The 16,545-nt window shown below is 53.0% G+C and overlaps 1 protein-coding gene across 6 annotated transcripts in view; it reads left to right on the forward strand.

Annotated features, from left to right (window-relative positions):
• The window catches only part of AGRN (agrin), a 60,040-nt gene extending 44,041 nt beyond the window's left edge, over positions 1-15,999 (forward strand). For 4 of the 6 annotated variants that reach the window (XM_085509821.1, XM_015882680.3, XM_015882683.3 and 1 more), the window contains 22 exons: positions 146-270; positions 543-648; positions 770-1,153; positions 1,274-1,408; positions 2,146-2,273; positions 3,758-3,872; positions 4,100-4,219; positions 4,403-4,765; positions 5,504-5,696; positions 6,093-6,308; positions 6,424-6,653; positions 7,083-7,217; positions 7,340-7,436; positions 7,715-7,879; positions 8,095-8,206; positions 8,512-8,523; positions 8,982-9,098; positions 9,250-9,439; positions 9,768-9,855; positions 12,187-12,411; positions 12,792-12,895; positions 13,431-15,999. In XM_085509821.1, coding sequence (XP_085365947.1) covers positions 146-270; positions 543-648; positions 770-1,153; positions 1,274-1,408; positions 2,146-2,273; positions 3,758-3,872; positions 4,100-4,219; positions 4,403-4,765; positions 5,504-5,696; positions 6,093-6,308; positions 6,424-6,653; positions 7,083-7,217; positions 7,340-7,436; positions 7,715-7,879; positions 8,095-8,206; positions 8,512-8,523; positions 8,982-9,098; positions 9,250-9,439; positions 9,768-9,855; positions 12,187-12,411; positions 12,792-12,895; positions 13,431-13,588 — 3,518 coding nt within the window. In that variant the 3' untranslated portion in view covers positions 13,589-15,999. The remainder of the gene's footprint in view (positions 1-145; positions 271-542; positions 649-769; positions 1,154-1,273; positions 1,409-2,145; positions 2,274-3,757; positions 3,873-4,099; positions 4,220-4,402; positions 4,766-5,503; positions 5,697-6,092; positions 6,309-6,423; positions 6,654-7,082; positions 7,218-7,339; positions 7,437-7,714; positions 7,880-8,094; positions 8,207-8,511; positions 8,524-8,981; positions 9,099-9,249; positions 9,440-9,767; positions 9,856-12,186; positions 12,412-12,791; positions 12,896-13,430) is intronic. The other 2 variants (XM_015882686.3, XM_015882681.3) reach the window with 1 other exon arrangement.
• Positions 16,000-16,545: the final 546 nt, after the last annotated feature.

The following is a 16,545-nucleotide window of genomic DNA, read 5'->3' on the forward strand; positions in this document are numbered from 1 at the left end:
ACCTAGAAATGCTGCTCTGCTGAGTCCTTGGGAGAGCTGAGACCCCTGGGAGGAGGAGGGTTTGGATTTGACATAGGGTCTTATCATTTCATTTATGCTTGGCGTGTGTTTTGTTCATCTCTTCCCCCTTCTCTCCCTACCTTAGACCCATCAGCTCCAAAATCCTGTGAGGAAATGAGCTGCGAGTTCGGGGCCTCGTGTGTGGAGGTCAACGGCTTTGCCCACTGCGAATGCCCGTCCCCACTCTGCTCAGAGGCCAACATGACCAAGGTCTGAGGGATCACTAGGGGCTGAGCTGGGCTATGGGCACAGGGATGTGTGGCCAGCTTGGTCCTGCCAGGCTTGGCACTGGAGTTCAGCTCCTGCCCACCATATCACTGTCCTCAGTGCATGGGGCAGCAATGTGCCAGCCATGAGTGTCCCCAGTGCAGGGTGCTGTGATGCCTCTGAGCTGCTCTGCTCAGCTTGAGGACAGGTTTATTTTGCCTGAGGCTTGATGTAGGACAGGTACAACTCACACCTTGCACCATTTCTTCTCCCAGGTGTGTGGCTCTGATGGTGTTACCTATGGGGACCAGTGCCAGCTGAAGACTATTGCCTGCCGACAGGGACAGCTCATCACAGTGAAGCACATGGGGCAGTGCCACGGTGAGTACCTCCTGCAGCTCCTCATACTCTGCCTATGGCTTGCATTGTGCTTCCCAACACCATAGGCACCCTTTCCCAGACCACCCCCTTCTTGACATCCCTCCCTTGCTGCTCCTTGTAGAGTCCATCACTCACACAAGCCATACGATGCCACCCACCCCTCTGCCCACTTTGCCTTTGGACAAGCTCATCGTACCCCCACCGCTGCAGCTGACCACCCGGGCTCCAGAGCCCACTGAGCTGGCTGCCACCTCCCTGCTGATAGAAGCCAGCCCCACTTCAAGAAGTCACCCTACAACAAGGCGAGTCACGACGACCAGACCTGCCACCACACCATGGATGACCCATGGAGTGCTGAAGACCACCGTCCGCCCGCTCTCCACCTCTCCTGTGGTCCTGGCTACTACTCAGCCTGCCTATGCTGAATCAGGCAGTGCAGAAGGCAGTGGGGACCAGGAGATGAGCATCAGTGGGGACCAGGAATCCAGTGGGGCAGGCTCTGCTGGTGAGCATCACTTCTGGGCCTCGGAGGTCAAATGGGGTTTTAATGAAAGAGATGAGGTTGTGTCCCAGCCTCATGGTCTAACAGGAGTGAGGTCCTACCCCTGTTAATACTTCCTTGCAGGGGAAGAGGAGGTGGAGGAAAGCCAGGTAACCCCAACTCCAGCCATTGAGAGGGCAACGTGCTACAACACCCCGCTCGGGTGCTGCTCTGATGGCAAGACTGCGGCTGCTGATGCAGAAGGGAGCAACTGTCCGGGTGAGTCTGTCCGTTTTGGTGGCCAGGAGATGAACAGAGCTTTTGCAGGGCACAGAATAGGGCAAGTGTTGGCAGTGAGCACTGTCTTGATCCCAGCCTGGGCCTGGACTCTCAATGTGTCATCCCCTCTTTGCTCTGGACACCGCATTCCCCTTTTTAACGCACAAAAGAATATAAGTTATGGACTCTCCACATGGCTATCCATAGCAGGGATCTCCATAGCTCCTAAAGCATTCCTGGAAGGGAACCACACTTTAGGTTCCCATTGCAGTTTTACGAGGCTGACCCCAGCCTACACATAGCATCTTTACTCAGCTCTCCCAGCACAGGTTTTCTTCTTGCCCACAGCCACGTGTGGCCCTGCCGTGCCTCTGTTGCATGCCCATGTCTGATCCAACTGTGTTGACTGTGTGCTGCTCTGGCTAATGTCTTTCTCTTGTTACTCAGCCGGTGCAGGGGGGCTGCTCTCCAGGGCGGAACTCAGAAGGAACTGTATGGTAAAAGCTGCCATCTTCAGCCTGGTCTTTGCCATCTGCTCCAGCACCCTCTGATACTAATCCTCCATGGCTCTCTCCCAGACCCATCCAGACTAACCCCAACACTGGCACTACCCGCACACTGCCATCACCCTTTCCCTCCCAGGGACTCGAACGCTCTTCACGGGTCAGCCAGATGCCTGCCCCCCATCCCCACGAGGCAACTAAAAGAGTTTGTCTTGTCTGCCCTCCCTCCCACAGCTACCAAAGTCTTCCAAGGAGTCCTCATCTTGGAGGAGGTGGAAGGCCAGGAGCTGTTCTACACACCTGAGATGGCTGACCCCAAATCAGAGCTCTTCGGGGAGACGGCCAGGAGCATCGAGAGCGCAGTGAGTCCTTTGCACTTGATTGGAAGTCCAGCTAGGGCATTTCTTGCCTTGGAAAAAGAAAAGAAGACCCTATGCAGCACTAGGACAGAAGCCAGGTGCTTTCCTAGAATCACAGTCATGAAGAATGGAAAGATCATTTTGGTGATGGGGGCTATTCAGACGAGAGTGTCTTCCTTCATTTCTTGGATTTCCCAAAGCATCTGAATCTCCTTGAAAAGCCTGTGGGCAAAAACGTGTCCCAGTTCCCTTTGCTCCTCCACTTCGGTTATGCAGCTTTTGGAAATGCACTCTCCCACATTTTAAAGAGAAGCCCCCTGTGTTGCCAGCTCTTGGAGCAGGTGGGCTTTCATAGTAATGTGTACATATGGGCATGCCAAGGAAGTATTGGTGGGGTGAAAGCACTGTAATGCAGCCCGCAGTGTGGCACAGCAAATACAAAGCATCTTTGCAAGGAGATTAGCATTTTTAGAGCTGCTTCCAAGCTGCACTTAGAAGCTGGCAAGCCCTTGGTACAGTCATATAAGCAGATGTGTGCCTGGCATATGGGCTGTATGGTTCATTCAGTTCTGCATCACAAAAGCAATATTTCCCAGTACAATAGTGGCTTTTAGCTGAGGATCCAAACCTGCACACATAAGGCTTCATTCACTGGTTCTTCTCCCCTCTGATGATATGGGAGACTTGACTGGGTTCTGTTCTCCTGGGGATGGGGGAGATGACAACACAGCGCTGGCCCATAGGACATCACATACCTGATGTGCTCTCCTTTGCGCCTCTAAGACCACTGCGCCCAAATTTATGGGGGTAACTATGGCATGGGTCCACTTTTGAGTTCTTTCTTCTGTCTTTGCCTTGAAGACACATTAAGGAGGTGGTGGCCTCCAGCTGTAGTGGTGCTGGTCCCACACAGGCTGGGCTGGCTGCTAGCAGGGTGATAAAGCCCTGCCTGTGTCTAAGTGCTTGGACTATCATTGTCTTCTTCGTGTGACTTCAGACAAATCCTGCAGCGTCTGAGAGGCAGGTTTTAAAAGGCATTCATGTGCTTAGAGATGCAGAATGGTGCCTTATGGGATTTTCCAAAGCTCATAAGCAGGTTTATCCAGGTTTAGAAGAGATCAGTAAGACTTAGATGCCACACAATAGCAAATCCTTATATGAACTGCAGGGCGTCTCTGGTCTGCGTACATCTCTTCCATGGAGACCTCCTCTGCACTTTCCCCATGCTGCCTTGGTCCTGTTCTAACCTTTGAATTCACACCATAACCAATAGGAACCTTCCCAAGTTATCCCTACCCAAAGGAGCACTGTTTTCTGCAAGCATCGATGGGATTTCTTGCAGAGGTTTTGATGCAAACCTAACTGGGTTGAAACCAATGAGACTCGCTGAGTCCTAAGTCCTTTTGCTAAAGGAACCTAACCCCATGCCTTCAATCTCCCCACTAATCAGTTTGTTTGCCTTTCTTCCTTCTTCTCCAATCCATCAGTTGGATGAGCTTTTCCGGAATTCTGATGTTAAGAAGGATTTCAAGAGCATCCGTGTCCGAGATCTGGGGCAGAGCAGCGCTGTCCGTGTCATTGTAGAGTCCCACTTTGACCCAGGTAGGAATTGTTCCAGTCCTGAGAAACCAGCTCACATGTGAGCAAGCCTTGTAATTTGTCAGGGATGTGCCCTTTGTCCAGCAAAATCAAGCAGAGCTGGTGTATGGAAGGCTGGATGTGTTCTTGTGGGGCTGGGAGCGATTTGGATGCATCAAAGGGAGGTTGTGAAGGGAAAACTTCTTGCTGGGGTTGTGTTTCACACTTGTCTTTCTCCTGTATGTGAACAGCCACTTCCTACACAGCAGCTGATGTCCAGGCGGCCCTGCTGAAGCAGATCAGAGCCTCCAAGAAGAGGACCATCCTGGTGAAGAAGCCCCAACAGGAGCATGTCAAATTCATGGACTTTGGTGAGCGTTCTGTCTGTCTATGGCCAATCCCTTGGGTTGGGCACTTGGGTTAAAGGAGAGGGCTCTCACGCTTTGGTGCACACAGCAATCTCGCTGTGCCTCCCTCCAAAACCCGGGCTCCTTTCCTCTTTGCAAAGAGACCTGCAAAGCACCAGCTTCAACCCACGCATTGCTGCCTTCCAGACTGGATCCCCAGGCTCTTCACCACCACCATCACCACCACCACAGCCACCACCATGGCACCTGCCACCACTCGGAGGCACACCACGGCTTCTGCTGCCACCACAGCCCACATCCTGCACCAGGACACTTTGGGCCACCCCAGTGCCAAGCTGGCAGCATCTGGAAGCACCAGGAGGCCAACATCCACCCTGCCTACCACCACCACCCGGCGCAAGCCCACTCGCCAGCCCCCCAGCACCACCAAGAAGCCTTCGCGACCTTGCGACTCACATCCCTGCCTGCACGGTGGCACCTGTGAAGATGATGGCAAAGAGTTCACCTGCAGCTGCCCAGCGGGCAAAGGAGGGGCTGTGTGTGAGAAACGTAGGTGGCCTCTGGTTTGCTTAGGGGTGATGGAGCTCTTGGCCATGGGATGGCAAAGGGAGAAGGGAGTTAAGACCTTTAAAGGTCCCTTCCAACTCAAATGATTCTCTGAAAACTGGGGAGCAAAGTCATGGGAAGGGCATCTCTTGGGGCTTTTGGTTTCAAACTCATGTTTCAACTGAGAATGTGCACTGGCTGAATGGGGATAGGGAGCAGACCCAGCCCTGTGCTGAATGCTAGTGCCGCAAGGGTCAGTGTAACCTCTGTATCCCAACCAGGAGCAGGCTGTACAAGCACTGTAAGAGCAAAGCTGCGGGGGAAGAAGGTGCCAGCAGCAATTTCTTGCTGTCTGTGCTACATCAGTGCCCTGGAGCCATGGGGATTGTGAGCTTCTGCTTTTGTATCTCATGGCATTGCCTGCGGCTCCTGAAATTACTGAGCACAAGAGAGACCGGTGCTGTCTTCTGGCACATTTGGGATGTGTGTGCTGGTGATTCAGGTGCTATTCCCCAGTGTTCAGAGCTGCTTAGCAAACAGCCGTGTGCACATCATGCTCACCCAGAGCTGCTGTGACCTCCCACTGTCTCAGCAGAGCTCTGTGTGGCTCTTAGTGTTAATTCCTGGAAAGCTCTGTCCTTGAAGCTCTAAGCTGAAACTCTCAGAGCTGCTTCTTGATGTGGATGCTGAATCCTGTTCCTTTTAACAGATCTTGCCCTTCTCCCTCCCTGCCTCTTGCAGCCATCAGGTACTTCATCCCCAGCTTCGGTGGCAAGTCCTACCTGGCCTTCAAGATGATGAAGGCGTATCACACCGTGCGCATCGCCATGGAGTTCAGAGCCACGGAGCTCAGTGGGCTGCTGCTCTACAACGGGCAGAACCGTGGCAAGGACTTCATCTCCCTGGCGCTGGTGGGCGGCTTCGTGGAGCTCAGGTGGGTGCCCTGAGTGCAGGCTTCAAGATGAGGTAATGGTAGGAGCAAATGGAGAAGAGGTGGAACAGTCTTTTCTGCAGTGTATTTCCTTGTGGCAGTTTGATTAATTCACATCGCTCAGTTTGAATGTTAAAAAGCTGGTGGAAGGTGTGGGAGGTTGGGTTTTTTTTTTTCTGAGCTCTTTTTTTGGTGCTGTTCTTGTACTGTGAAAAGAAACGTAGGGGGAGCAGAAGGAGAGCAAAGCCCCAGAAACACAAGGTGAAATTATTTTTACCTTTCCAAAAAGGCACAGATTCAAGTTCCCACCTTCTGCCTGTGGGTGCAGCTGCCCTTATGGTGCATGCAGCCTCGCTGCGAGTTGGAATGGCTGTCAACCTTCCCCATCCTTTGCTTTAGGTTTAACACAGGCTCCGGCACAGGCGTCATCACCAGCAAGGTGCGCGTGGAGCCTGGCAAGTGGCACCAGCTGGTGGTGAACCGCAACCGCCGCAGCGGCATGCTGGCTGTGGATGGGGAGCCCCACGTCAGTGGGGAGAGCCCCACAGGCACCGATGGGCTCAACCTTGACACCGACCTCTTTGTTGGAGGAGCTCCCGAGGACCAAATGGCTGTGTGAGTAGAGGCATTGCACCGTGCTGTGGCATCCCAATGGAGCATCCATTAAACCGAGTGCATGGAAAGTGGTGGTGTTTTTCTCCCCCACCCACTGTGTCCTTTGTCCCTTCAGGGTGGCAGAGCGTACTGCAGCTACGGTTGGCTTGAAGGGCTGCATCCGCCTCCTGGATGTGAACAACCAGATGTATGACCTGAGGGAGAAAGGCAGTGATGTGCTGTATGGCAGTGGGGTGGGAGAGTGTGGCAATGACCCCTGCCACCCCAACCCCTGCCACCATGGGGGCATCTGCCACGTCAAGGAGGCTGAGATGTTCCACTGCGAGTGTCTCCACTCCTATACCGGTACGGGGCAAGGCATTGCTGGGGCTCATGGTACTGCTGAGTGGTTCTGAGGGGTCCAAATGCCTTTGGGGTGGCAGAGGGGAAGATGCAGTGGGGAGCTTTGGTGGTACCTCCAAGAAGTGTAGGGCAAAGTCATGCCCATAGGACGCAGAATCAATTTCAGATCTCTCCATGCATGCATCAGACAAGGGACAGGATCTGAGTATTTGAGGGCAGAGCAGTGTGTGGGCATGACCTGTCCTTTTGTGGGGTCCATTACTGGGGGTCCTTGGGCCGTGTCAACCCAACCTGAGGTGAGATAGAAGGGCTGGCAGGGCCATCAGAGGACATTCCATCCTCTGCCCACCCCAGAGCAGGGTTGTCTCTGACCAAACTGTGCCTGCTGGCTGTTAGGGATGCGGATGTGACCATTTAGCTCTTCTGCTGCAGGTCCAACATGTGCTGATGAGAGAAACCCATGCGACCCGACACCGTGCCACATCTCTGCCACCTGCCTGGTGCTGCCGGAGGGAGGTGCCATGTGTGCCTGTCCCATGGGACGGGAAGGAGAGTTCTGTGAGCGAGGTGTGTTGGGGCTGGGGAGGGATGGAGCTGCAGATGTCCTCAGCTTGCATGACTAGGAGCCCCTGTCTGATGCTGAAGGTGCTTTGGCTCTTCTTCCTCACTGCTCCCTTGTTTGTTCCCAGTGGTGGAACAGGACCACACCATGCCCTTCCTCCCAGAGTTCAATGGCTTTTCCTACCTGGAACTGAACGGGCTTCAGACCTTTGTTCCTGACCTGCAGTAAGTGCTCAAGAGAGTGTTGCCAATGGCAAAACCTTGGAGATTTTATCTAGAGGGACTGGGATTGCTGCAATTGCTGATGCAGTGATGTGCCAAGGTGCCAGGTGCTGCAGTGGGTGGCATATATCTCTCCTACTTGGCAGTTCTGCCTGTGGGATCAGTGGGTGACATCCCTAAGAGATCTGTGGGACCAGGCAGGTGGCTCTTTGCACAGGGGTGGTGGAAAAAAGCCTGTGGGCAGCTGGTTTGGAGGGTATTTGTTGTCCTTCTCTCCTCAGGGACAAAATGTCCATGGAAGTGGTGTTCCTGGCCAAGAGTCCCAGCGGCATGATCTTCTACAATGGGCAGAAGACGGATGGCAAAGGAGACTTTGTGTCTCTGGCTTTGCACGATGGCTACCTGGAATATCGATATGACCTGGGCAAAGGGGCAGCCGTGCTCAGGTAGGGCTGGGAAGCAGGGATGGTGGGATGCTTCCAGTGCTGGCTGGAGCTCCATCCCTAGGATGGATGCAGGGGAGGTGCTATGCTGGCAGCAGTGACTCCTGTTGGCTGTGATTGAGGCTTGTCCGATAGGCACTATGCAAGTGGAGCAGGTTTTCATAGAGGCTCATTGCAGAGCTCTCACTGTATGTCTTCTTTCCCTTTCCCACCACCAGGAGCAAAGAGCCAGTTCCCCTCAACACCTGGATAAGCGTTTTGTTGGAGAGGAGTGGGCGCAAAGGGATAATGAGGATCAACAATGGAGAGAGGGTGATGGGAGAGTCACCGGTACGTTGACAAGCAGAGAGAGCTGCCCAGAACTCTCTGGGCTTCCAACCCTGCTCCCTTCCTGTGTGAAACCAGCTGAGATCCCAGACCTGTGGGCTTTTATTCCTGGAGGTGCATGGAGGGTGGAGGAGGAGTGGGCGAGACCTGGGAGCTGAGGATGCTGTGGGGCAGCTGCTGCACATTCCTTGCTCTTACAGCCCTGCATGTTGTGATGTTACCCACTGATCTTCCATTTCTCTCTCTTTCTCTCTCTCTCCCTTTGATTTGCATTTGTATTTTTCCCTCCCCTGCTGTCTGGATCCCAGAAATCCCGTAAGGTACAGATAAGTATGACCCACTGCACCTCCATCTCATCTGCCATTGGCACGTTGTTCTTCTGTTTTCCATCCAGATCTCACCTGCTCCCCTTCCCATCTGACCAAGCAGCTTTAGGATCTCTGTAGATTAGAGACACTTGTTTCTTCTTCATTAATTTCCAGCCAGTTGTTGTGTTTTTGTTTCGGAAGCATTACAATTAATCTGGTCATGTTTCTCGTGTTAACTCCACAAAGCATTAGCTAGTGACTCATATAACTGCATCCTGGTCCTGCTGCCACGGCCCAGGTTCCCAAACCATTTGAGTTAGAGGAGAGCCTCCTTTTTATCATTGAAATGGCTGATAGAGTCATGGAAAGGCTTGGGTTGGAAGGGCAAGGACACCACTCACTAGATCGGATTTACTGTAGAGAATCTGCAGCACCTGAATGAATCTCCTTCCATCTCCCCTCATTGCCAGGTGCCTCACGCCTTCCTGAACCTGAAGGAGCCATTCTATGTTGGGGGAGCCCCTGATTTCAGCAAGCTGGCTCGAGCTGCAGCCATCTCCACCAGCTTCAATGGAGCTGTGCAGAGGGTAAGCCTGGTGCCAGAGGTGCCAGTCTCCATGAGGACATCCCCAGCACATGGGTCCATGTGCACCAGGACGTGTCACAGGGACACGTGGGGGCTCAGGGCTCATAGTGATGGGTTACAAAGGCTGACTTTTGTCCTTTCCCACCTTCCAGATCTCCATCAAAGGAGTTCCCTTGCTGAAGGAGCAGCACATCCGCAGCGCTGTTGAAATCTCCCCCTTCCGTGCCCATCCCTGCACCCAAAAGCCCAACCCATGCCAGAACGGAGGTACCTGCAGCCCCCGGATGGAGAGCTATGAGTGTGCCTGCCAGAGGGGCTTCTCTGGGGCTCATTGTGAGAAAGGTGAGGCTGTCATGGCAGGGACCCCCAACCAGATCCATCTTCTCATTGTGCTGGGGAAGTGCAGGGTGTTGGATGGTTGGCAGTGTCCTGCAGATGGGAGGTCAGGACCATCACCAAGCATGGGTTCCTCCATGACTTTAGCCAAGAAACCACAAAAGCTGCAGATTTCATGTCAGTTGGCTGCAATACTAGAAGCTGGGCCACACTCACTGTTTATGCCTGCCTCCCTCCTTTGTGAATGCCCTGGATAAAGGAGGATCTTTGTGATCCCCAAGGACGGACAGGCTGTGCTGTGTTGCCTGACAGCTCTTCTTTTTCCCACCTTCAGTGATCATTGAGAAGGCAGCTGGAGATGCAGAGGCCATTGCATTTGATGGCAGGACGTACATGGAGTACCACAATGCTGTGACAAAGAGGTAACCTGGCTGTGGAGCTGAGCTGTGATCAAAACAAGGAGTTGGGGAGATAGGGGCAAAGAAGCCTAAAAGCAGTATCCAAAGAGGGGCTGTGAGCCTTCACTTCCAGCCCCTGCCTTGTTGATGGAGGGGTTCCCCACAATGCCAGTGTCAGGTCTGGGTACAGGGGTGGGGTGACACTGATGTTATGCTCCATCCATTTCCTCTTGCACTAAATTCCTGCCTGGGGTGAGTGTCTGCGTTCTGTTTGTTGTCTGTCTCTCTGTCTGTGTCCGTCTCTTCTCAGTGTCCTTGTTTCTTTGTTTTCAAGCCACCTGAGCAATGAGATCCCTGCGTAAGTACAGCCCTCCCCTGCAAGCCCACCCGTGGGGCAGGATGGGGACAGGCATGGGGACATTTGCCTGGGGCTGCCACGGGTGGGCACTCCCAGCCCATGGCAGGGATGGCACAGCTCTGGTGACTGGCCAGGGCTGCTGTTTGGCTTTGCTGCAGGCAGATGTTGCTTGCTGCAATTTAGCTTTAGTTCAAAGGGATGAGCGCAGAGCAGGAAAGGTGCCAGTACCAGCCTCTTCCATCAGCAGCAAAGTATTAAATATGGAAATAAAATAAGTGGACAAGCAGCACTGATGAACCACATCCCTACAGATGAGCAGGAAGCTGCTGCCTTCATGTCTTGCCTCTCCCAGCACCTGCAAGAGGAAGGTCACCATCCTCAGCCACCTCCCCACCTGAGCCAGCCTGTGCCCGTTTGGGCTGTGCATGCCCCATCCTGCAAAGGGAGCTTAGCACTTCTCCCCAAATCCCTCAGCTGGGATTTGGCAGCGGCTCTCGCTCAAAGGCTCGTTGGGTTGCCCATAAAAAGTCACTTCTCCTTCCTGCGGACAGATATCGGGTGTGCCTCGGGCAGGACTGGCACTCCAGTTGCTTCTTTGGGCTCTGCTGGCTATGACATGCCCGTACATTTTGTTTTGAACATACCTTGTGATATGTACATATATCTGGAGCTGGAGCCCCTCACGCACCCAGGAGTGCCAGCAAGACAGCTGTACTCCTGGGTTTCCCCTTCTCTGTGCACGCCCAAGTGCCCCAAGGCTGACTCAGAGCAGCCTTACGTGACCGTGCAGCTCCCATTCCCCATCCCAAAGGCTGGCAGGTGTCTGGCCATGAAGTGCTCCTTGCATGGGGCCTTCCCCAGAAGGTCCCTTCCCCAAAACATCCCATCCCCAGCAGTTCCCCACTATCCCATCCTATCTGCCTGGCTGCACACCCCAGTATTTTAGTATGAGGTACACAAGCAATCCCAACCCAGGAGAGCATCGCTGTGATGGGACAGGGCTCTGGGACAGCAGCAAGATGCACACTGGTCATGTTGGCTTGTGGAAGCTCAGCCCAAGGACTGCTGAGGCTGGGTAGGGTGGGAGGGCAGGGTCTCCTCTGCTGCCTAGTGCTTATTGCATGCTCCCCTTTCTTCCTGCATCTAAGTCCCGACGCATTGGACTACCCCGCCGAGCCCAGGTGAGTCATGCCAGGCTTCTTGTGCCCCGTGCTCTGCTCTCCCTGCCTCTGCTTGTCCATGTCTTTGTGCTCCTTCTGTATGCTGTGTTCTGGGCTTTTTATTTTTAAGGGATGCAGCTTTGCAGGTGGTGAGGGCAAACACACAAAGGATGCTCCAGTAGACGAGCAGCAGCTCTGTCCCTTGCTCCTTGAGGCCTTTTCTGCAATGGGTGAAAGGGAAATAGAGCTACAGGTTGGGTATTAGGGGAAAACTTCTCCCAAAGAGTGGTGAGACACATGTACAAGCTGCCCAGGGAGGTGGAAGAGTCTCTGTCCCTATTGAGAACCATGGAGATGTGGCACTGAGGGCCATGGTCAGTGGGCATGGTGAGGTGGGTTGGGGCCGGAGTTGGGGATCTTAGAGGCCTTTCCCAACCTCAATGATTCTGTGGTTCTACCCTGAGAACACAATGGACATTTTGCCCTTGTCCAGCCCTCTGAGTGTGGTGTCCCTTGGAAACAAAAGGCTGTCTGTGTTGTCCTGTCTGTGTGCACGTGTCTTGGAGCATCCCAGGAGGGTGGATGGTGACTTTATATGAGAAGGATGGAAACAGCAGCGTGTGGGGAAAACACTGTCCTTCCAGCATTCCTCCCTTGGAAAAAAGGCTGTGTCTGGGATGGAGAGGGTTTTGCTGCCTCTATGGGCAAGCTCAGGTGCCAGAGCCCAGATGACCCCATCTATCTCTGGTGATGGCCTTGCTGGGAGCAGCAGCTGCGTTGGGGACCAGTTGCTTTCATAGCCATGTTTTAACACTGCTCTGTGCTCTCCCGACGTAGCGAGAAGGCTTTGCAATCCAACCACTTCGAGCTGAGCATCAAAACAGAAGCCACCCAGGGCCTGATCCTGTGGAGTGGGAAGGGGCTGGAGCGATCTGACTACATCGCCCTTGCCATCGTGGATGGCTTCGTCCAGATGATGTATGACCTGGGCTCCAAGCCAGTCATCCTCCGGTCCACAGTCCCCATCAACACCAACCACTGGACCCACATCAAAGCATACAGGTGGGAAGGGGGAAAGAGTGGGGTCGGGGTGGGCTACTTTGGGATGGGCAAGTGGTGATGCAGGGTCAAGAGTGAGGTCCCCAGGGGTCACTCCCGTCCTTGGATAAGAATAGAGGAGAGGCATGTGGGCAATGGGGTGCGTACTGCGACACGCCTGGGAAATTCTCCATTCTGGGAAATGCCAAAGGGAAAGGCTAAAGGAAAGGTTCGTGCCTTTTAGTTTGGCCAGCAGAAGGTTTGACATTTGGGCGGTCAGGGAGTGGCGAGCGCGGCGTGGTTGGCGTGCCGCGGATTGCTGCCCGCGGTCAGCTGGGGGCAGCCCTGGGTGTCTCCTCCAAGGGTTTTAATTCTGAGCCTTCCTTCCCTCCCTGATGGAGCAGGGTACAGAGAGAAGGATCCCTGCAGGTCGGCAATGAAGCTCCCATCACTGGTTCCTCACCGCTGGGTGCCACACAGCTGGACACGGATGGGGCCCTGTGGCTGGGTAAGGGCTTGGGAAGGGTGAAAACCCCATGCTGGGTGTTTGCAGTGCCTTTGCATCTGGGTGCTTCAGACAAGTTTGGCCTCCCGGAGGCATCTCTTTGTGCTCTAAGCTGGTGGCTTCAAATCTAACCCATCCTACAAAGACTTCACATCCAAATAATGTCACTTTGCCTCTGAGAAGACATAGAATCACAGAATGGCTTAGGTTCGAAGGGATCTTAAAGACCATTGAGTCCCAACCCCACTCCATGGTGTGGGTTGCTACCCACCAACTCAGCCTGCCCCAATGCCCCCATCCAACCAGGCCCTGAACACCTCCAAGGATGGGGCAACCACGGCTTATTCAAGCAACCTGTTCTGCTGCCTCTGTACCCTCTGAGTAAATTTATTCCAAACATCTAACCTAACACAAAGTAAATTCTGGCCAGGAAAGAGGTTTCTGAGTAAGGCATGTGCATGCAATGCTGGTGGGCAGGGTGCTGGAGTATAACACCATGTCCTTTGATGTCCTTTGACATCCTTGCTCTCTCTTGCAGGGGGAATGGAGAGGCTCAGCGTGGCTCACAAGCTGCCCAAGGCCTACAGCACTGGCTTTATTGGCTGCATAAGGGACGTGATTGTCGACCGCCAAGAACTGCATCTGGTGGAGGACGCTTTAAACAACCCCACGATATTACACTGCTCAGCCAAATAGACCCCCAGGGACCCTTCCTTATACCTTCCCTTCCTCCTGCCTATTGCTGTAATTATTTTCTATTTTTGTAAACTTATTGCTTTTTATATTTTGGGGGGAGGGGATGGGGGGGGGAAAGGGAGGGGAGGAACCACCATTTCTGTTGGGTTATTTTGTTCGGTTGCAGTATATATCCAGGTCAGTCAGACTCTTTAATCGAGCAGCAGCAACAAAGAACAAACCTTGAACCAAGTCTCCAAGAAGTGACAGAAGAACTTCCCCATTTGCACCCGTGTTGTAAATCTCACTCATTACTTGAAGCTTCTTTTGGGGTTTGTTTATTTTTTCCCCTCCTTACTTGTGTTCTTGGGTTGTCGTTCACACCATGGGGGGGGATAAAGGGTGCTGGTGCTGGCAAGCCCTGTGGCCTTTGTGGGTTCACCACTCACCTATCTCAGGCCCCTGTGTTCACCCCATCTCCCTCCTCCCCCCCCTTCCTCTCACTATAATTTATGTGTGTAAGGATCTCAAGTGCTTTTCTCCTTTGTGCTCTGTTAAATCAGGGATGCCATGCACTGGAAGAGACCAAGGTCTGCTCTGAGCAGGCAGAAAAGCATTGCTCTTTGGTTGTCTTAATGCCTGTTTTCTGGACTGAGAGGGGCTGGGTGGGGGAAGTGTCGGTGTCTCTGTTGGCTCTCCTCCTCCTCCTCCTCCTCTTGGACACATGCAGAAGCAGCTGTGAAACCTCATTTCCATGCTTTGTGTTGACCCAGACTTGTCCTCACCACCTGCTTGCCCTGGCTGCTCTTCCAAGAGCTTCTGTGCCCCAAACACCACTGACAACTTGCAACACATCCTCGGGAGATGGGGGTCCCCTCCTTCCAGCACCGGCTGGGAGGGTATGGGATTGTGTCCTCTTCTGCTTTAAAGAAACCTCTTGGAACTCTCCTGCCTTGACCCACATCCATTTTCCAGCCTCCTGGCACAACTTACCCTCCATCTACCATGAGGACGGTTGCAGTGCATCTCTTTAAGCTGGTGTCTTACCTTTGTCTTCAAGCTTTTGCAGCACCCGACGCAACACGGGAGGGGGCTCTTCCATCAGAGCCACCAGCATTGGCTCCAGCAGGATGGGGCAGGACTGGGAGCCAAATGCCTGGATGAAAGAGCTGGGGTGGGGTGGGGGTTTAAAGTGTTGTCTTTACTGTCTTTGAGGTGTTGTCTTCCTCCATTCGAGTCTTGAAAGCAAAGTGCCAGCTGCACAGCCACAGTGTGCGAGTGTGTGTGTGTGCATGGATGTGTGCAAACACTGGGTCTCCCCGAAGCAAAAACAAAGGGATTGCAGCTCTGAGTGCTGTGACTCGCTCAGGTTCCTTCTCCATGGGAAGAGCTCCCTGCTGCCACATGGCATCTGTCCCCACTGGGTGTCCCCATCCCACCCTGCGAAGGCAGCTGGCAATGCTTTGTGGCCAGTTGCCTTATGGAGCATGAAGAATGGGTTGGAAGGGTCCAGCTGGCTGTCAGGTGTTCCCTGATATCCCAGGGGCCGTCAGTTTGCAGTTTTGCACTGATTCCTTTCTCACCTTCTGGTGTATCCATCCAAAATGCTCTTTGTGAGCACTGAGCTTCCAGCCACAAGAAGGACCTAATGAATGGGAAGAGCACCATGGCAAACATCTTGGGCTGCTTTTTGCTTCTGGCCCAGGCAAGGAAGAACCCCACTGCCTACCCCAACCCCTGGAATTCAATGCTTGGTCTGTTGTCATGTCCCTATAAAGCCAATAGTTATGTATTTCAGGGAAGACTGTGGGAAGATGAGGCTCCAGTGTTAGTGTGCGTGGCAACAATGTGCGTTGAGTGGCTGCTGTATGTAATGTGTGGGTCCTGGGGGTGATGGCTGTGTTGGGGTATGGGCTTCCAATGAGGGGAGCGTGCCAGCTCCAATGGGAAAGAGCACCATGGAGGAAGCTGCTTAATTTCCAGAACACCACTGAAATGAAGCCAGGGTCACTGCAAAAATAAAGGAAAGAAAGAAAGAAGAAAAAAGAAACGCAACAAGAACTCTGTCTGCTTTTGCTGGGGCTTGGAAATGCCTTAAAACAGGACGTTGTGTCCTCATTGTCAAGCCTGGGTCAGGTTCTGCAGTGCTCCCCAAGGGGCCGCACACTCAACCTTGGCTTTCTTTTTAATAGCGTTTATAACACGCGTACAAGGACAAAAAATAACGATGTTGAGGTTTGGATTTTCTTTTTCTTTTTTCTTTTGAATAAATAATGTCCACGTGGCTTCATTTATAGGGTGAATTAACTGACCGTTGTGAACTGCTGTATGGATTCTGAAGGGCAATGCACAGTAGAGGAGCAGCATGATGTAACCATTACTAACTTGTGTCTTTCGTCGATCACCATGAAATAAAGTTTGAAAACGATGAAGTATGTTTTTAAGGGGCCTGTTGCTTTCTTATTCTTTCTGCTGCTCGCTGGTTTCCATTTATCTCCTGGATGGAATCCAACCGAGCTCTCCCATAGTGGCTCATGTGGGTATGTATGTCTTCCTATGGATGCCAACCTCATACTTGGAGCAGGAAGACTTGGTGTCTTTGTTTCAGCTCTTCTCAATGCAATCCATTTCTTTGCCATCACCTCCTCTCAGGCAGCAGTTTCAGCAGTGGCTTTGCATCCCATTGGCACCATACTGCCACAATGTGCATCTCACCTGGGGCAACAGTTCCTCATCTCCAAAGTAGGAGCCATGGAAGGTCGGGATGTGTTTGGGGATGTTCCAGAGCCTGATATCCTGCTCCAAATGGATCTTCCTCCCTAAGCCTTTCCACATTGAGCTGTTCTACAAGAGAAGGCTACTGATAGGGAAGAGTTCTATTCAGCCAAGAGCTCATCAGAGCATTGTGAACTGAGAACATTGTGTTGTGCCATTCAGGAGGCAACTCACTCATCACGTCCCATCCTTCTGACACCCAG

Source organism: Coturnix japonica, chromosome 9 (assembly GCF_054131305.1).
Source record: "Coturnix japonica strain WE chromosome 9, WE-NBRP24, whole genome shotgun sequence".
NCBI lineage: Eukaryota > Metazoa > Chordata > Aves > Galliformes > Phasianidae > Coturnix > Coturnix japonica.